At 42.1% G+C, this 21,052-nt stretch overlaps 1 protein-coding gene across 2 annotated transcripts in view; it reads left to right on the top strand.

Annotated features, from left to right (window-relative positions):
- The first annotated feature begins 19,561 nt into the window (after positions 1-19,561).
- Positions 19,562-21,052, top strand: part of MBOAT1 (membrane bound glycerophospholipid O-acyltransferase 1) — a 60,262-nt gene continuing 58,771 nt past the window's right edge. Inside the window, exon 1 of one of the 2 annotated variants that reach the window (XM_075745159.1) lies at positions 19,562-19,762. In XM_075745159.1, coding sequence (XP_075601274.1) covers positions 19,577-19,762 — 186 coding nt within the window. In that variant the 5' untranslated portion in view covers positions 19,562-19,576. Of the gene's footprint in view, positions 19,763-19,822; positions 20,070-21,052 lie in introns of those variants that run through there. The other variant, XM_075745160.1, reaches the window with a different exon arrangement.

Raw genomic sequence — 21,052 nt, 5'->3', positions numbered from 1 at the left:
CAAGTGCTATTTAAAACACAAAGCAACCTAAAATAAAGCTGCTCTCAAGGCATCTAACCCTCTTAAGTCTACTGCTCAGATCTTCAATCTTTAAGTTCTTTCAGCCTTTGTATAGCCGAACCAATTGCCTTCCAAAAGACCAAGCAATACCCTTGTAATAATCAAGCCTAAACGACTGTTTGTGAAGAGACTCTGCACCCGGAGGGGATTGCTTCCCCTCAGCTCCTGGCCTCTGGAGTGTGCAGAAGTCCGTGGGACAGCTATCCATGCAGGCCTTGAACCTCACATGCGCTTAGCTTCAGGAGAAGAACTGGCTTCAAAAGGTTGTTAAGATCAGGTATATAGTCTCGATACTATATGTTTTATTCATTTTTGTGTATTTTTATCTTCAAGGTTTTCTTTTTAAAAGATCAAGTTATGTAGGGACTTTTTGGGTGAGAAACAGCTTCGAGGCATTCCAATAGATAGCTGTTTCAATTTCATCTTCTGGAGTTTTCTCCAGTTCTCTTCACTGAAGCAAGGGCTGCAGTCCAGATCTCTGGATCAATCACTGGAAGTCATTTGCTGAGGCGTTGCTCAGGCAGTGGTCTGGCTGGCAGTGGAACAGCTACATTGGAGGGTGCCCACAGCCCATACACTCTCCTAGGACGGAGATAGATATTCAAACCCATTTTCCAAAGCAGGCAGAAGACAAATTTGAACCCAGGCCTCCAACATCCCTTGTTGTGGGCAAACAAGCAGAGAAAATGTCAACTTCTGCTCTGTAAGTAACTTGCTGTGAAGAGCTGGAGTAAGGACCCCTCTGAAACTTCCTGCTCATTTTGTTGGGTGGGGGTTTTTTTGAGGGTGGAAGACCAGCTCTTAATCTTGGGTGCCTGTTTCTCTCCGTGCACTGGATAGGAAGAGCTCGGGTGTTTGGTTCAGACCCGCAGGTTTCCCTAGGTGGCACAGGACAGCTGCTGAGCGCACAGCTGCATGGCGGGAACCTGGGCTGGGGATGAGCTGGGTGGGTGGCAAAGAGCGAGGAAGAGCCTCGACGGCTGTTTCCTTCCCTGGGTCAGGACCTTCAAGACAGGCACCACAGTGCTCAGCTTATATCCCCTCCATGAATCCAGCTCAAAAGTACCTCCTATTAGAGGAGGTAGGGGCAGGACTACTTTATTAGGGTGCTATCTTTTCTGTAACTAGATTTTGATCTCTGTGTACACATGGTCTCCTTTATCCTTCTTTAACTAGTGGGCTTCTTGTAGGAAATTTGTACTACTGGAATGCCTTAATTCAACCCAGGTTTGTTAGGTTTCTTTTCCACATTCATCCAGATCAGATAAATTGCATGCTCTATTTACTTTTTTGAATGCTTGCCTAAAGAGTCCATGCACTGAGGCTGTTTCTCATAATGTGCTGACTTTTGGAACTGACTCTTTATTTACAGGCTTTGGCAAAATGGTTAGATTTATTATTTATTAACCAGAAAACCAACAGCCCTTTCTTTTAGAAAGGTAGATAGTTGCACAAAGTATACTGTGCTACCAAAATTACAAGTTTCATTCTGGATTTTTTCATAATTCCTATTATCTATGGTTTGATAGGTATAGTCATTACCATTTTTGGAGATGGAAATCCTTTTCCTCCTTCTCTTTCACTTTCAAACTTCCCTAATATTTCATAAACTCTTGTTGCATCAAGAATTTTTGTAAAGTTTGCTTTGAGATCATAGTTAGATTTTTCTGTGCCTTGTGAAGAGGCATTTCTTTACCGTGCTTTTAAAATTTTTCTTAAATAAATCCACCTTTCACCTCACAGTGAAAGTACAGTTTTATTCATCCTTTTTATTTATTTTCCTCTTTAGTATGCCTGGATATAACATCAGTTGGCATTTTTCTTTGGTTTGAACTGTTTTGTCAATACAGCTTTCGCAGGAATATGGCCTTACTTCTCCAATACCTGGCAGCTTGTCCAAAATATCATACTTCGTCATCACAGGAGTGTGAGACATGCATTTTGGAGGCATCAGAAGTATTTACAACAAATAACAATACTTTCAAATAATGCTTGAATATTATTTCAGCATATGAAGGCTTCAGAAACCCATTCTATTTAGACTACAGTGGAAACCAAGCTAGCAAGAGCCCAAGGTTTCCACACATGGTCAGAAGTATCCCTGTGGGACTATCTTCTGCCTTCCCTGTCGGAAGCTAGGTGGTAACAGAGAATGATGCTAATGAAGACATTAGGGGAATTCCTGTTTTCTGACTTTCATCCTTCTGATTTGTCCAGAGCTGTTCAAATTAGGCACCTTTTGGAGGCACATGAACATGGGGTACAGGAAGAGCAATTCAACATTGCTCCAACATCATCCGTAGCTGATTCAGGCTTGAGCATTGACCCTAAGAGCCTCTGCACTTACACTTTAGTTGCATGCAAAACTTGAGCAGGCAGAAGCTGTCACTGCCACCAGAAGAAGCAGTCCTGCCTTTCACTTATCATTTTTTTCTGTCCCTGTGCTACCCCTCCCTTTGTGTGTGGCTGGGGAACTGATCTGAGTTAGAGCCAACTAGTATTTGGGCTGGGTTAGTCTTAGCTTGTATTGATTCCTGATCTGTTTCACTGCAGGGCTGCACAGAAGTTTTTTGTGCCAACACAAGGGAGGTGACAATGTGGAGGCAAGAATGATCCAGATGCCTGGAAAAAAGGGAGCTGAGATGCCACCAAAGAGTTCATGAAACTCCAGCTTTTTTTCTTGATTGTGCTTTGCAGGAGTTCAGTTAATGAGGTCAGTTGATTTTTTTCTGTTTTGCCATGTTTCAATTGTTCCTCATCCATCTCTGCATAACAGGTGATCTGCACTACTTCCCATTCCTCTGGGCTTTTCCTACCACTCTTGCTTTCAAGGTGGGACGCTGGGAGCACTGAGTTCAGTGAAGATGTGGCTGTCACAGCTGCCCACATCCCAGGCAGGACAGTGGAGTCTGCTGGTCAAAGAGAAAATTGCAACCGAAGAGATCTCACTTTCCACCATTGAGCAAGCAGCTTTGGCCTTACAGCTTCTGCTCCATCTGCACACCATCCCCACAGAGGCTTCCTCTTGGCTGAACCACAGCTGGACAAACTGCTTAACACTGCACGTTCCTAATAGCAGTCTCTGTACCATGTTGGCTGTAGAAGGGATCTTAACAGGCCTGATGCTTTTTCTTGTTGCTGTGGCTCTGGGCTGTGTTTGGTTTGTTGGAGTGCAGCTTCAGATCCAAGTTTCCTCAGACCTAGCAGCAAAACCTGATACAGTAGAGACCAGCTGGCATTGTCCCACTCTCCAGGACTCTTCTGCATAAAATGCACGTAGGGTGATACCATCTGCCCCCCAAAACTCAAGGGAAGAACGAGCTGCAGGTGCAGCTGGGACAAACAGCTACAGGAACAGCTGCCTGATCAGCCTCTTAAGCTTAGTTTTAATGTACAGCTATCCTTGGCAAGGTCTCAGTTGCCTACTTTTCTTATTATTTACTTAGGTTGGTCTTTCTCAGAACTTCCTCCCACCAAACCATGCCATTTCCTGCCACCACTTCACCACAGTTGACTTTGCTTTGATCTCACCAGTCTTTGTCTCTTTAAAATAAAAGTAATCTCTTTATAACTGAGTTTTATTGCATTCTGTGGGTACCATTGCAAAGACAGAGATTATAAATATTAGAATAGATGGCTGTTGAGGTTGTGAGCAATAGTGGTGAGATGGGAGGGACTTTGAGTAATATCACAAAGATGAGCAAATCTTTCTCCCTTTCTCTGGAGAACTTCCCTATGCAAAAGTGGGCCTGTCAAAGTCATAGAAAATTATGGAGCTTGTGGAATGGACAGTTGTGAGAAAAGACACTAGTGTAAATTGCTCTGTACTTCTAGTAGTGAATAGTGTCTGTTGTTATGCAGTCCTTGCCCACAAGAAAAACCTCTTGTCAGGTTTTCTGGTCCCTATGTGTCCCTAGGTTTGAGCACAATTGGGTCATGCATAAGATTTTAGGATTCAATTCTCAAAATGGTAATTCTTGCTATGCATCTTTTACAAAAACAAAGAGATTCAAGTCCATGAAAATCCTCGTTAGCCAGACATCAATATTCTGAGGACTAAGAGAATAGCTGTTAAAAGAAGCATATACTTGCCAAAGCATATTATTATTTATCACAGTGAACCGAAGGGAAATGCTTCTCTGATTCTAGCTCTTTTTTTTTAATTTTGTTGTAAATATCTTTCTTATTAGAAAAAGATAATTCATGTCTCAGATTTACATTCTAAACTTAGCAGATAGAAAACAGAGGCTTGTGCTCTGTTTTTCATAAACAATTTAGCATTTCAATTTCAGAAAATGTATGATGCAAGTTGAGTTAGCTGTGGTGGGGTATAAATGCATTTGTGTTTTGGTCCTCAAGTCACTTTTATGTCTGACTCATCTGGGAAGATCTTGTCTTTCTGGGAAAGAGATGGCAGCAAGTCAGTTGGGAAACAGCAGATTTCTTCAGATCTCACATTCATCTGATTTTGCAGTATGCCATTTCTAAGCTTGTGAGACAGATGGGAAACCTTAGGAGCTTGGAAACTTTGGAGACTGTTGCACTGAGATTAGTGAGATCTTCATGAACTAGTCAACAACTTCATCAATGTTGTATCAAATGTTATGTCTCTGCATTCCAGGAAACACCATGGGTATATATGCAGTCTCTCAAAGATACAAGAAATCTCATTTTTGAGGTAAAGGGCAGCAAAGACAACAGGGTAATTGCATACTCCTGATTTGCCACTACTGAAGCACACAAAAAGCTGTGGAGCATTATAACATGTGCTGCCTGAAGATTGCTTTCTTGATCTAAGGACTGCCAGAAGTCTCTGAAAGGGAGCCATGCTGCAGAACAAAGAGCCAAGCATCATGTGCATGTACTTGATGGGTCCACGTGCTGCTGATGGAAGATACTGGCATTAACTTAGCAGAGAGCTGTAGAAGCAGAAAAGGCTGCCAGGACAAGTGATGGTTATGCAGGTCAGTCTCCTGCTTGAAGCTGAACTATTGCCTGACTAGATCAAGTCAGATGTGACCTTGAAATGGAAGTATCATGACAGACAGCAAGAACAATCCCCTGATTATCAGCTCCCCAATAACAAAAATTGTAGATTTTGTTTTTCTTCCAGATGCGCTGGTCGTAACCTTACCCACATGTGCTTCCTCAGTTCATTGACAACTCTCTGTTCTCTTCCAGTTCATAAAGACTTACCTACCAAAATAAATCCAACAATCAAACAAAAATATACATATCCAAGTCTTCTCAGCTGTTGCTCAGAATCCCTCTCCGCCCACCACCAATTTACAATCATTTCAAATTGTTATGTACTTAGGGAGGCAAGGATTGCTACTGAGAAAATACTTACAAACCTAATAACTAAGTGCAGTCAAGCTTTTTTAATAGCTCAGTTTCCTTGGTGGTGCCTATTTAAGGCTGATGGTGATTTAAGGTTAAAAAAAGCAGCTGTGCTAGTACAAGTGTGAGGTCAAGTGAGTAATTTGGTGAATACTGATTTCACAGGAATGCCGACAGAGTATGTTAATAAAGTCAATGCTGAGCAATACAGCTTGCTTCTGCATGCCACTGGGGCTCTTTGTTTAAAGCAGGGCTGTCCATTTAGAGAGTATTTTCTGGTGCTGATTGAAATTGTAACAACAACTTAAAACTGTTATTGCACCTGCTCACTCCCAGGTGTCCTAAGATAGTGTCTGACAATATTAAAATGAAGTTACCCTTCATACAGCATTAACTGGTTTCATCAAACCAATGTACAAGCATTAACAGTTTACATTGGGATGTAAACGAAGGGACTAGCAGAAGTAACCCCGCTGTTAATAGGCAGAGAATGGGGTGCAGGCTAAGGAAAAAAAATGGTCCTCTGTTTCTGAGTTTCAATATTTCCTCATCTTTAGTTTCAGCAAGAGCCATTTAGGTTCAGATGATGTACCAGGTGTGCAATGTGAACCATCTGAGCAGGTGGTTTACATTCAGAAAGCAAGGGTTGGAAGGTGTTGGGAAGGGAGGTGTTTTCTCTTCTTCGTCTTCTTCTTCATCTTTGACATCTTCGTCTTCTTCGTCTTTGTCTTTCGTCTTCGTCTTCTTTTCTTCTTTTCTTCTTTTTTCTTCTTCTTTTGTCTTTGTCTTCTTTTCTTCTTTTCTTCTTCTCCTTTTTTCTTCTTTTTTTCTTCTTTTTTTCTTCTTTTTTTTCTTCTTCTTCTTCATCTTTGTCTTTGTCTTTTCTTCTTCTTTTCTTCTTCTTCTTCTCCCTCCTTTCCCTCCTTCCCCTTCCCTTGTTGGCTGGAGGTGAGCCCAAAGAAGGTAGGACAAGGTGCGGGGGTGGGTTAATTCAGTGTTCTGTACTCATAAGATGTTCTGTTGAGTAATTCTTTCCTTTGATTTTTGCCTAACTAACTTATAGTTTTGCTGAGGAAGAGCTTAATTTTTGTGTGCTACTGAATCATGTGGTATTGCACCTTTATTTCTTTAGGCCTGAATTTTAAAAATGCCCTAATTTGTGCCTTTTTCTGTAAAAAAGAAAGAAAGAGAGAAACTTAGAAGCAAAAATCTCAAATGAGGTTATCTGTCCAGAGACTTATGTGTTACTAAGAGTTACTAAGAAATTAAGGCAGCAGGGAACACTTCTGGACATGGAATTTCTTTTATTTATTTTTTTTTAACTTTTAAATTATTAGAATAGTTGCTGGCATGCTTCTGGTCCAGACTAACTACCATTCTCCCAGAACAGTTCTGGGCATAGTTCAGGAGTTGCTGCAGGCCTAGGACCATTTCCGGTAAACCACTTGAATGTGACCACCCTGTTTTGGAAGATATTATGGACTCCTAAATTCCACTGATACATCCTACTAGTTCACGCAATGACTTGTGTATTATTAGAATACTAAACTCCAGTTCCTGGAAAGAAATTAAAACTTGATTTTAATATCAAAAGAGATGGAACATTTCCCCCTTTTTTTGAGAATTTATTTCTCTCAATCATTTGAGCTTACTGTCTGTTTCAAAGTACACAGCTCCAATTTTCAGTCACTGATTGTTATTTTAATTTTTTTTTTTCTGTTAGCCTATGGACATACAGTACTTCCTTCTTCAGAAGATACTTATACACTGTAACCAAACCTGATTTTTATAACAGATTGTGTTTTTCAGGTCGCTGTTAATAAGGCATTTCCTACAGCTTTGTAATAAATACTGCTGCTTTCTTCTGTATCAGCACCCATTCTCAACATCCTTTTAAATAAGAACAGCTAATGTAGTTATGCAGACTTCTCGTGCAGTCTTTGTTCTCAAGTCCCTCCTTCTACCATTTCTCTCTGCATTATTTTCCAAGCCGTGCCAATTCTCAGCATTGTGCTTAGAGACTTTGTTCAGCTACTGCCTCCTGCAATTCCTCCCGGAGTCACTGCTGCCCAGCCTTCAGCCTCCCATGATGTAGGCAAAGCCTCTGTTTCTTCTGCAATTGTATGTTTGGCTACAATTTGTTTGAAAAGGTCTGTGTCATCCCAGAATGACTCAGATCGCTCTGTACAAGTGCCCCATCTGCGCAAGTAACTCTGATCAGGCAAATCTGTGTTGTCCACAAATGTTGTGGGAAGTGATATTTACAGCCTTGAAATAATTTTACTATCTTCATTTAATAATAACTACAAATATAATAAAGATGTCAGGCTAACAAGGCCCTGCAAAAGTATCTGTCAACAGCAATTCACTGACCTTTATTTCCTAATTTTTTTATTTGTTCATTTTTTTATTCTACATTGGGTCGCTCTCTCTTCATCTATTTTCCATTTATTAAACATTTCTTTGAATACTGTCCATTTTGCTGTTAATACGGGATTTTTTTCTTAAAAAAATAAAATATTCAACATATCTTTCAGGAGCTGCTACAAATCAGAAGCTTAGTGATGACATTCAGGCTTCAGCATCATATTCTTTGGGACAGATTTCTCTAAGTATTGAGTAGTTTCTCAAGACTGGAGAAGCCTTAATAAGGGAATGTCCTGAGCCAGTTTTACTGTAAACGACCAGGGGACAATGTCAAAATGGAGCTATCTGGCAACAAAAATAGTGTTTGAAAATGCAGATAGTATTGTGGAGAAGCTTTTGCCTGGCCAATTCTGTATTCTCACTAAAGTCTTTTATAAAGTTTCTGATTCTAAAAAGCAATGTATTAGGGAAGAAAAAACAATTTAACCTAACATGAACATGACTGGTTGTAAATCTGGAGTAAAGTAGAAGTTAAAACTTTTATCCTCGTCCGTTCTGATGTATCACACACAGAGCAGAGCCCTCCGTGAAATTCAAGGTTCTCCAGTTTCCTTAGGCCAAAGACGTACACATAGTTTATAAAGTCAAAATAAACAATTACCACAGCTTTTTAAAAATGGCCAATCCTTTTCTATTTGTTATTAGCCCAGCTGGTCAATTATTTGCTTCTCAGCATGCCTGCTAACCATCTAGAAGTTTCTACTGTTATACTGACCATGTTTAACATAAAAAGTTCACTTGTAACTATTTACAATAGACTTTCCTCTTTACACTTTAACTGTTAAATAGGCTCTTGAAATATTTGCTTGGAGTAATAAGTATTTTCAAGTATGTAGTCTCTTTTCTGTTCCCATTCACAGTCTTGAATTCAGAAATGAATTTCAAGTGCTAAAAGCTGGTCAGTTTCACTTTTCAGCAGTAAATAACTTAGGCTATCTCCTAAGTTACAGAACGTTGCACTGTATCAAATGTAAGTAAGTAAGTCAAACACAATCTTGAAGTATAGTCACATACTTAGGAAATAATTGCTGATGTTTCCTTATAACTATGAAGCAGTAGCTGGGATTTTCTCGTACTCAGTCCCCTCAGGCTGGAGAACTCCAAAGATGGTGCCGGAAACTCGAAAGCTCTTCACTGTTGCATGAGACAGCCTCGGGCACATCCTACAGAGGTAAAGGATGATTTGTTTACCTACTAGGAATATTCTTGCCAGTAAAATTACTCTGCCTTGCAGATAGCAATGAGTTTGCTATGCAACAAGAGAGTTAGTACCTACTGAAAGGACTCTGCTTTTGGGAACAGGGCAATTTTGGGATCCACGACTTGTTCAGAATTCTTAGTGTGTTGGAGTAACTTAACGCCACAACAAATCTTTTAATCAGTTAGTGGTTTTCATTTTCTTGTTTTCTTTCCATTATGTCCCTTGGGAATGTTAGGATTATCTGTGTGTTCTGCACTCTTTACCACATCCAGAGATGAAGATGCATGCTATAACTGAAGGGATCTTAAAGCAACTAATTTGGACTTTGTGATAGAATTGTTTTATGTCATGATTCCAGCAGCTGTGAGAAACCAAAGGAACAGTTTGAGCAAGAAGAGAGTTCTTAATTGTCTGCACACCTTACCTGAGTTGAATTAAGCAGAGGGAAATTAGAATGGGAGTTGCAACATTAGGTCATATTACCATCCTGTATAGCACAAACTAGTTTTAACCTTCAAAAAGTCTAAACTAAAACTCTGAGATGCTGTTACCAACCTTCCCTTTCACTCCCATGCCCAGAAAAGCCTTGCAGGAGGAAAAAATTCCTGTGCAAAGCTATGGTTAGCCAATGCAGAAAGGACAAATAACCTTGCTTTTCCTTCCCTGCCCCAGTGTCAAATCCAGTGTAGGACCACGAGAAGAAGTTGGGAAATCCAATAGAAAGGGGAAGCAGGAACTGCTGAGCAGGGATACTCAGAGTTAATATACTTTCAGCAGTATTAAATCTCTGTTACACCCTATTATTTTCTTCTCCCTTTCAGAGGAGTCAGAGTGCCTCATGCAGATAGTCAGGCCATGACAGCACAGTCACTGAATAAGCTCCTCTGCAGTGGCTGAAGTCGTAGAATCTTAGAATCACAGAATGGCTTGGGTTGGAAAGGAGCTCAAAGATCATCTAGTTCCAACCCCCCTGCCATGGGCAGGGACACCCTCCACTAGACCACATTGCCCATCCAACCTGGCCTTGAACACTTCCAGGGAGGGGCCATCTACAACCTCTCTGGGCAAAAGTCCTTAGTATTGCTCTTTTTCAGATACTGTCCAACTACCTCTTCATTTCACTGGTCCCACAACCTGGGTGCGGAGGACACAGTTCCCATTGGTAGACACAGTGGAGCAGCAGAGCTGGAACCACTCTTTGTCATTTTCAATACAAACCACACTTGGATGCATCCCTCTGTTTATGTGGCAGATGTAAACTGCAATCTTCTAAGGTTTGGATTTAAACCAAAATCATTACACTGCTTGGTTTCAAGACATCAGGGAGCTCTCCCTAAAAATCTCGGGCTAGGCCCCTAAAATCAGTAGCAGCATTTGAAAGAACCCACGTAGTTAAAATATATGTTGCCCATAGTGGCATTCAGCAATGAGCTAGAGCAGCAATCTGTAAGACCTATCTGCAGCCTAGCTAGAGAAGATAAATTCAGGTTGGATCAGAGGCCTAAATGCTTCCTTATAGGGACAAGTCAGGCAAGCAGCAGACTTCGATGGAAGCTACAAGAGTTCGATAACTATATAATGGCGATCACTCTTATTGTCAACCTTGACTATGTGTGGGATGGAAAAGGAGATCTTTCATTAACTGTATAGGAGGCTGTCATTACAGCAGATCCGTATCATACTCTGTCAGGTAGACTGCAATTTGTCAGTTTCTGTGTAGCAAATTATGATGATATCCATTTAAAAACATGTTTGCAAGCAGTCAGCTGGCAAGTGCATTGTACTGGCCCATCTGTTACCACAGTAATTAGGTCATCCACTTCAGAAGAAGTTGTTTTGCCCGTGTGGTGACAGAAGCAATGACCTCATATGAAGAAAGCCTGTATCTGACCAGGGATTCTAACAGTGGGATACAGGAAACAAAATATTGCTATGGAACCAACTGGAACTGACAGACCCCTGTTAGGCACGTATTCAGTTGAGGCTCTGGAGCAGGTCTAATTGCACCTCAGAAATTATGCCGAAGGAAAACAAGCAAAACAGTTCTGGAAGTTATCATTACAGAGGGGACTGCCACCTACCTAAATAGAGGGTTGCTAAGACTAGCTGTCTTCCTGTCCAGTGCTACAGATCACCAGCTTCAGCACCCTTCGATTAACACCAGGTACTGCCCATGTGGAAAAAAATGATACTGGGAACGGACCTGGGAAGGTGTATTTTAAATTTTTAGTTGGCAATTTTAATGTGGACTTTCCTTTTTAATAACTTAATAACAGAGTTGGTTTCTGAGTTAATCAGGTTTTTGGTTAGAAAAATTACACATTTATAACTCCTATTTTGCCTGTTCATGACAGGAGAATCAGGCCTTCCTCTACATTAAGTATTCATTTTTCTCTTTTCTCTCGCTCTCTCAAGGTGATTATCCATTAGAACAACTTTGCTAGGATTACAAGTCTTCTCTGTCCCTAGTAATTTGAAAAGCTAGAGTACCTGCCTTTCTTAAAGCTAGGCTCTAGTTTGAACAAGAAAAAATTGTTATAAAAAAGTTTTATTACCTCATTGGAGTGGATTTTTTTTTCATTACTATGTGTACACAATTAGTTTCTGAGAGTTCAGGTGTCCATGATGTCTTGGCCACCTCTGCAGTACAAAGTCAGGTAAGAGCTTTTTGTAGTGAAACTCAACAGCTTCTCATTGATATAGATATATGGAAAATATGTAAAACAAACTGACAAATGAAGCAAAACTTTGCCTCAAATGTAAAGGAAGCATCTTATAGCTTAGTTAGAGATTAAGCACCAAAAATACATACATATTCTCCAAATGAAGTCCAAAACAGATTTAGTGGAAAGAAAGCTAAAGTAGGAAGGCAAAGGGAAAGTTGAATCCCTCAGTGCAAATCATCTTTGTGTACTCTTCTGTTGCACTGTTCTGATGGCACTTGGAGGCCCAGTTTTCTATGCATCTGCACCACCTTAGCCTTGTGGGAAACGCATGCTGTGTTATGAGGTTGGTCTAGTTGGACCACGAATAAAACTAAACACTTATTTGGATGCCCAGCTTTATAGCAGGGCAGATTATTACTTTTTATTTTCCTGCACTGCTAAGAAACCTGGTATTTGTTCACGTACAGTCACTTAATACTGTAGGCATGGTACTTTCCCTGAGGAGCTGCTAAAGCAGACAATGCTCAACTTCATCTGAATTGTTTTCCTTAACCAGGTCTCCTTTTTTCCTACAGAAGTAGCCTCACACTTATGGGACAGCCAGAAGGTGTGCCAACATCCACGGTAAGTTTGTAAAATACCTGCTGACAGATGTGATTGACAGGAGACTTTGAAGGTGGAGGTCTCAGTTTCTCTTCCTTGTAGTATCCACAACCTTTCTTTGATGATCCTGGCCTGAGGCAGCAACACGAACTGATCCACCCAGGAGGGTCCGTTAAGTGGCTGCCTTTAAAACAAACATCAATGTTTTACACATCAGCCAGCAGGGGTCCTGCCTTTGCCAGTGATGAAAATACACTTACAGGTCTCATTGTTACTTGGGTCCTGTTCTTTCTGGTGGAGCTCACTGGGTGTTGAATTCAGTCCTTTCCCCCGTGCATATAAATATTATACTCGTAATAATAATCACAGCAGTAATACGTTTATTATGTTTATTATCACTGTGCCAAGCAGCTGTATTCATGGAGGAAGACCCTATTTTGCTGGATGTTACACAAGCCCAGAATAATGCAGGCGGCCCCGGCTGAAGGGGCTAATGATCTAAGTAGGAGGCAGGATTCAAAGCTGGATATAGACCAGCTGGCGTAGGAGGCCAAGGAAACAATAAGACAGCACTAATCAGTGAATATGCTGTGATCTCAGCATAACAACTCTCTGTTGACACGCTTTCAGTAGAGAAGCATTTTTCCCCCCTTGAAACAATAAGAAAAAAAAAGTTTAAAGAAGTAATTACAAGAGGATAGTATATTAATCTTGCATGTTTTTTTGGGTCAACTCCTAATCGTAAACGGGCAAGTTCAGAAGAAAACCCAGGAGTGCTTGTTTGGAAATCTAACATAAGGGCTAACGCTTCTCTTAGGGTGGATGGATAGACAATGGGAACCAATAAAAGGAAGAATGACACAAGACGGAGCAAAACAGAATATGCAAAAATAGGAGTGACTTGTTCAAAGAGGTGAATTTGGGAAATACACTTTGCAGTAGCATTCCGATCAGACAAGGGTAAATTTACCAATGCTGCAGGAAAAAAATGTTTTGGTAATCAAGAGACAATTAGAGCCTGGATGAGATTTTAGCTGAGCATGTGTTGACTAGATCTCTACAGGTATTCACTCAAATAGAGTAATGCAGTACCAATTTAAAGTAGGAAAAGGCAATTTCTATGAAACGGATTAGAAAATCTTTACAATCCAGAATTTCTTGTAGTTACATAATTAATATATTGGTTGTCTTAAATAACACTCATCAGCTTATCTTTGATTTCGTTTTTACTTTGGATATTATTTGAAAAAGTCATGACTATCCACAACTACAATAGTAGGACCCACAATTAGACCTCTTTAACAGTGTACTGTAGGACAAAGTGTTCAGTTAGCACTAGTGTTACTAGATATCTTATTCAGGCGATACATGCTGCAGAGCAGTGGATTTAGCTAACTGTGTTATTTGATAGCACTACTGTACAAAAAACTTTGTAGATCTTGGCTCTCTAAATCCATGTACCAGTGGTGAACGATTTCCACAATGTAATTTAATCTTGTCCATGAGACTCTTAACTACAATTGAAAGGGCTTGTTTGCTTATACAAGTTTAATTTTTCTTTATATAAAATTGTAGTATTACAACTACAACTTTAAAAACACTAGAATAGCTTTCTGCTAACTGTAAGTCCAGACTGGTTTCAACACCTTTCCCCCCTCCCCCACCTATTATATTTGATGCAAAAAGGATTTCTGGGAAACAATTATGATATAAAGAGTTGGAACTATTTCTCTAACTTTCCGGCAAAGTTAAAATGACTTTTCTCTCTGTTGAGCAGTTTCCCCTCTAGATGGTAGAAGAGAACAAACTCTAAGATACTTGCACTGTGAAGACTGGAATGATACTAAAGAAAAACAACGTTGCTGGTGAAGTACAATGCAAAGAAGCTGAAAAGTCATGATATATTAAATTATCTGTGTGTTCTGTTTTCATTTGACATAGGTAAGAAGAGTTATGCTGGATACACTGATGGTTCCTGATAAACTGAAACCTGGAATTTTGAAGGAATGTTACTATCAAAAACTTTCATGCGCTACGATTTGCCTTTACATGACTGTTCTCCAAATCCTTTCTTAAGAATGCAGACATCATTATTCAAATAGTTTTTTAATATAAAACATTATTTCAATACTCCTGGACATCATCTGTTTTCTTCACAAAATACTTCTCTTGATTTCTTTAAATGTAGTTGAACTAAAAGCTCCACATGTCCAATAGTTACTGCCTGGATCCTCAACTATTTCCATGAACCTTTACCTTTTTCATATTAATTTTGAGGAGTTCTTATTAAACTTCAACTTTTGCAATTTCTCATTTTGTAAATCACAAAATGCCCTTCCAGGTTTTTAGTTTGAAGCTGTATTACACAGAGTCTTCTGCATCTCAAAATGTTCCTGAATGAAGAGTAGTAGAGCTCACAAAAAGATCAGATATAAACTATCTTCAATTTTCTAGTAAAAGGAAAAAAGAATCCTTCTATATTTACATGTGCCTGCCTTATGACCACTGCTTTTATTAAAGTCAAGAGATCCCTCTCAGCAATAGGAAAATAAACTAGGCTGCAAAATTATCTCAAGTCTAGATGCAGAAGGCATCATGTTGGTAGAATGAATCATGAGCTATATATGTAAACCTTTGTTCATTGTCTTCTATTGTCTTTAATTTTGCATTAATAGATCCTGATTCTAATTCACTATTATTTGAAAATATTAACAATCATTATCCCATGATCTCTGAAGCCTCCTTCAGCAGGTAACATTCTCTTTTGATAATGGCGAAGGCCATCAGTGCTACGATTTTATAGCCATGTGGATGTACAGAAGTTACCTAGGAAAAAATACGCAACCACTTTCTCTCTCAGTTGCTCAGCTTTGTTTCTTGCAATATTGTACATCTCGACCTGCAGTTCACCTACAGGCCACCATGGTCCCTACGGCTGAGTTTCCAATGCCAAAAAGAATCAGGATTTGACAACAAATTCATTTCTCTTCATTCTGAAGCAAAAGGAACATGGAGTAATTTCTAGCTCATCTCTGGTAAGTTTCATTCATGCATGCAAGATACCGTATGAGCACTTTCACATCATTATTTCCTTAACTGTGGAATCAGATTCTTGGTTTCTCCCCACCCTCATCTTTTTCAACCTATTCTGGATTATTCCAAAATTAGTGTTGGCAAGACCAGATTTTAAAACACCTATGCAAAGATAAAATGGACTTTTTAGTGGTAGACTTCCATTTCTATTGATGAGATCATTCCAGATGCCTTAAAATGGTGCCACAGCATACTTGGGTGCTGCACCAGCAACCTTCATTTCTGTGTTTCCTAACTAATAAATGACTGTCTTTGTGACTTCTCCACATTGTCCAGTGAATTGTCTTCTACTGTTTAAATCATAAAATAAAACCTTCCATGGAAGAGTGACACTCACCATATGGAACTGTATCAATCAGGCAGGGTCAGAGAATCACAGAGCGGCACTCACTTCGATACGCAAACTGGTAGAAACTGTACAGCAAACAATGAAATGAGTAGACACACAGGCAACTATGATATAATGGGGAAACTACAGCGGTTGTACAGAAGTTGTACATCACAAATCCATTAGAGTTCTCTGAACACTAAGGGTGATCCTGTTCAAGACAGTATATTTGTATTTCCAGATTATTGGTGGCAAGGTTTCACACCCAAGAAATTAAATAATCACAGAATAGTAGGGAATACTCCGTCGTGGGTTAACAGCTGTTTAAAAGGAAATAAATAAAGGATGAGAATAAATGTTGAGTTGGAAATTAATATGAAGGAATCTGTCCTGTTGAACACATGAAGTCTTTGGAAAAGGAGATGAGAAGATAAAGTTAGCAAGGATATGAAATAATTCAAGACAATCAAAGCTTCATTATAGAGTTGCAACAGATTTCACAATGTTGTATTGTGGGGCAATTTAAAGACTGTTAACATTTAATATTGAGAAATGTAAACAGGAAAAAGCAACTCTTGATTATATATACACATTAGGCTGTAAATTACCTATTACCTTTGAGAAAATACTTTGGAGTCACTGGGAATGATGTTAGGAATTCTTGGTAAAGGAATATAGAACAAAACATTATGTTACCACATAAATCTATAGTCTCTCCCTTTCAAAATAGAAACAGAAAAGGGTGAAAAGGAAGAACAAAGATACCCATAACTTCCTTATAATGAGAGATTAACTAGACTCTTCAGTGAGGATAAGAGACAACTCAGGGTATATAAAGTTATGAATAGCATGGGGGAGGTGATTAAGCAATTACTCACTTATTTCTCACTGCACAAGAACAAGACAGCACCCAATGAAATTACAAGGCAGCTGCTTTAAAACAAACTGAAGGAAGTACTTTTTCATACAGCACATAATTAAATAGCGGAACTCATGGGATACTGTGGAGGTCAAAAATATAAGTGAATTCAAAAAGTATTAGACATGTAACATAGGCCCATCAGTGGCTATTAAACATGATATTCCAGATGAAATTTCCATCTTGGGAAATCCTGATGGCTAGAAGCTGGGAGAGTACAAAGTAAAAGGATTGCTCTGTATTTGCCACATTTCTTGTATACCTTGTCTAAGCATCCACAATTGTCACTGTCAGAGACAAGAGACCTAAATAACCTTTTGGTCTGATGGGTTCTGGCTACTTGTACACCTTGTAGGCCGTCCTGTCAGCAGAGAAGGGGCAATGGACAGTGACATACCATTTCCATGTGCAAATTAGTTCATAAATCAAATAAGTCTGTGGCACAAAGATACTCAAGATGGGTCCATTCAAGCATGGGAGGGTGCAGGAGAGCTTTCTAGTCTAAGTGCAGTGTATCATGAATGTACCTTTGCTGAGCCAGTTTGGGTCCAGGACTGTGCTCTCAGTTGGATTTAGCCCTGCCAAATGTTCCTTGGCTCCATGCAGTGCCAGTTCAAAGTGTCTTTTATAGCAGGCTTCCGTTTCCAGGGGCACAGGCTCTGCATACCGCACTGCACTGCTGGCTCCACACATCTGTAACCAAGTTAGTAAAGCTCCCCCAGAAGGAGGTGCACCAAAGACCACGTTGAGGAGACATCAAACCAAACCCTCCTGCTGACAGCTCAAGTTTGGAGGCAGAATGTACCTCTTTTGGGACTGTACCAGCCTTCTGTGACTGTAAGCTGTAGAGCTGACAGTATTTTGCTTATGGGTTTCAAAGCTACTAGCTAAACAAGAAAAGGAGCACTGAAATTCAGGAATAGTATTTTACAACAGTAATAATTTTTCTAATAATAATTCCAGTTTTCTTTCTTCCCCTGTTGCCACTCGGTTTCCCCTGTCTCTCTCCCCAGTGCTTTCATCTTAATACTGTCTTGCCTTTCTTCTCAAAATTCTGTCCCACCCCCTTCTTGCTGATACACTTCCCTCACCAATTCTGTCCTCCTAACCATACTCCCTTTGCTTCTGTTCCTTTATATCTGTAGCCAACTTTGCTCTAGTTCCCTTCACTGGGCTCCTTGTGCCAACCCCCTTCAGAATCACCATCTTCCTCCTTCTTGTACTCTTGCTCCCGCCTTTCTCCATCTGTCCTTTTCTCCTTCCAGCTGTTTTCCGGAGCAGCTGTTTCCACCACCGCACAAAGCCCAGATGGCTGAGTACTGACTATAGAGAGACAGGCACGTTCTTCTCAGTGCCTGTGCCTGGAGCCCTGTGATATCCCACTCTGCTCCTGTAGCAACAGAAATAGATGGAGTCCAGTCACATGGAGGAAATGTGAAGGGCTGAAGAATTATGGTCTTCAGAGATGTTATATACTGATCCCCTGAGTCTCCACACAGATTATGCGTGGCTTTTTCCCCAGAACTCTGGCAGTTGGTCACTCTTGAGTAGTATTACAAAGACATAGAAAGGCATTTCTTGATTCCAGGAAAACTACCACATCTAAACTTGAAGCCTCCATCCCAGAGGTACAAGATTTCCACAGTGAAAAAGCTTTGAGAATATCTGTACTGTGCGTGTAATACATCACTTTTATTCTGTTCCCAAAAGCAGGTCAATGGTTTTAGCCAAAGCTCAACAAGCAGCCCGCTTGTGGCCGACACAGCCCATGGAAAGTTCCATCCAGATAGTTTTGGGCTGGCAAATTTTAAACAACTGGAAAGAGGGGCTTCTAATGGAAAATGTTAGGAACTCCCATGCATGGCTACGCAGTCCTTCCAAACTGCTTACTTTTTCTACTTGAAGTATGTGTATGCATGCATATATATATTCAGATTGGCACCACTAAAATAATACTATTAAGAGAACATTGTTGCTGTGTGACTCCTTCCCTACTGAACAATTTTTGCCTGGGTTTTCCAGCACAGCACTCACTTGCACAGTATAAGCAGGACACTGAACACGGCACGCTACCTTTTTAAGCTACTACTACAGTTTCAGCTATTGCCACAGTTGGTAATTATTTGAAGAAGAGAAAATGATGGGCTGATTAAAGAGCCTGAAACTGAGCCTGCAAAGAACCTTCGGGGTATTTCAGGTTCTAAGCACGTCAGCAGTGCGAGCTGAACAGAAAGCTTTGCAACATTGCCCGAGCTCTCCTTGCAACACAATACTACATTGTCTGGGGCAAGTGTAAGAACACTGCTTCTGCAGACAGATGATCTTGGCAGAAGTACCTTTTTAATGGTCATATTCCTCTTACAAGATACACATATCACTTAAATCTCCGACTCCTTTTTCATTTTTCCCCCTATGAAGGAAAACTCATTATTTCCCCAAATCACATGCATCTTAGTTTCCAGCAATGTGAACGACAGACTGAACGCTTGCTAATTCTCCATTAGTACTTCGAGTAGCAACGACTGAAAAAACCCCCTATCTGTGTTAAAAAAACCCCCAAACCAGTAACTTGTTACAACTATTTTGGCTGTGACACTCCAGCTCTCCTCTGCTCGGGACACCTGTGGACCGGCACCTCGGCCCCGCAGGTGTCAGAGAAGGGGAAACCAGCTTGAGCTGTGACGCTACTTGGTCGAATCGAGCTCACCCGGCGCAGGGCGAGCCCGCTACCACGGCAAGCGGGTGCCGCGCACCCGTACCAGCTCCGCTCCCTCTCACCACACGCACCACGCACCTTCGCCCTGGCCAAGCCACTCGTGTCCGAGCGCCGCGCGTGTTTCTCTGCCCCCCCCGGTACCGAGCACTGCCACCAGGGCTTTAACCGCCCTGCGCTTTCCCCGGCCTGGGGCGGGGGGGGACCCCGGGAGGGGACGCGCAGGATGTTTTTCACTTCCCGTAATAAACGCGACGCCGCAGGGGGAGGAGGGGGACGGGACGGCCTCCCTCAGGACGGAGCACTTTCAAATTCGAATCCGGTCGAGCAGCCGGCTGTTATAACGAACCACCCCCACGCAGCACTAAGCTGCCTGCCCACTCCCACTCCCAAGGACGACAGGAGGCGGCAGGTGAGGCCCGGGGGACAGCGAGGACCGCCTGTTCCCCGCTCCCCGCCCGCGGAGCCCGGCCGGCTCCCGCCCCGCCCCTGGCCGTTGGCGGCGGCCCCGCCCCGCCGAGCGCCCCCTGCGGCCCGGCAGCCGTCTCGGTGGGGCGGCGGCCGTGGCGCGCGGAGCGGCGCGGGCCGGGGGTGCGTGGCGGCGGCGGCGGCAGCAGCGGGGATGCAGCATGGCCGAGCCGCCCGGCGCCCCGCACCGCACCACCGGATCCACCTTGTTGCACCCGCTGAGCGGGCTGCTGGGCATCCCGCTGGACCAGGTGAGGCTGTGTGCCGTGCCGTGCCGTGCCGTGCCGGGGGGGCTGTTGCGTGTGTCCTGAAGCGGGGGTCTCCGGCGCGGGGAGGCTCGTCTGGCAGAGACGAGTAGCCGTCGCTGTCGCGCCTTGCTTCTGCCCAAGGGCCTTAGGGGGCAGCGCGGAGACACCGTCCCCCGCGGAAAACCTTGGGGTAGAAGCGTGTTTCGGCGAGGGGAGGGCGCACGGCGGAGCGAGGTGGGGTCGGGTTGGGGTTGAGCCGTGCAGCGTTGCCGGGCTGGCTGGTTGCTGTTACGGTGAAAGCCCTTCATTTTTCCCGGCATCGCCCGGCGCTTTTGGGGCTCTTGCAAGAAGTCGCCGCTGCTGCTGGATGCTGCAAGTCACGGTGTTGAGCGAACTGCGGCAAAGTTTGAAATGCTTAAGTAGTTCAGGTGCTTGCCCGCCTCTGGTGAACTGTTCGGGAACGTCCGCTGTGCGGGCGTGCGGATGCAATTGTGCCGCGTAAGAAATCGTTGTATTAAGGCAGTGCTTTCCTGACCGCAGCTCTGTAGAAAGGACGCACGCAAGTCTCAGCCCAGCACAAGCGCCTGATGGAATTGCAAAGCGCATGTATGGGGATAGGTGAAACACACGGGCACGCATACAAGAAAGCGGTCTTACGGGCGAGCAACTTTGCTGTGCGCTAATAACAGTCGTATGAAATGCTTCACAGCATAGTATATTTTTTTTGCAGTGATGTTGTCTGGTTGTTTATCAGCTTCTAGTTAAACTCACCCCTAACAGGCAGAAAACATTGCTCCCCCACCGCCACCTTTTATTGTCTCTCAAGCCTGCGTGCACCTGCTGCCTTCCTGCGTTCTTTCAGCAACGAGGAAAAAGTCTCCACCAAACTACTAGGAGGCTGAGCTTGTTCTAAGAAACCAGGGCAGCAGAAACATGCTGGTAAAAATCAACAGAAGATTGAGACATATTTGCTTTCCTCTGTTTGC

This window comes from Balearica regulorum, chromosome 2 (genome assembly GCF_011004875.1).
Source record: "Balearica regulorum gibbericeps isolate bBalReg1 chromosome 2, bBalReg1.pri, whole genome shotgun sequence".
Classification (NCBI taxonomy): Eukaryota; Metazoa; Chordata; class Aves; order Gruiformes; family Gruidae; genus Balearica; species Balearica regulorum.
Note: the sequence above shows the minus strand (reverse complement) of the source record. Positions and strands in the feature narration are given on the sequence as shown.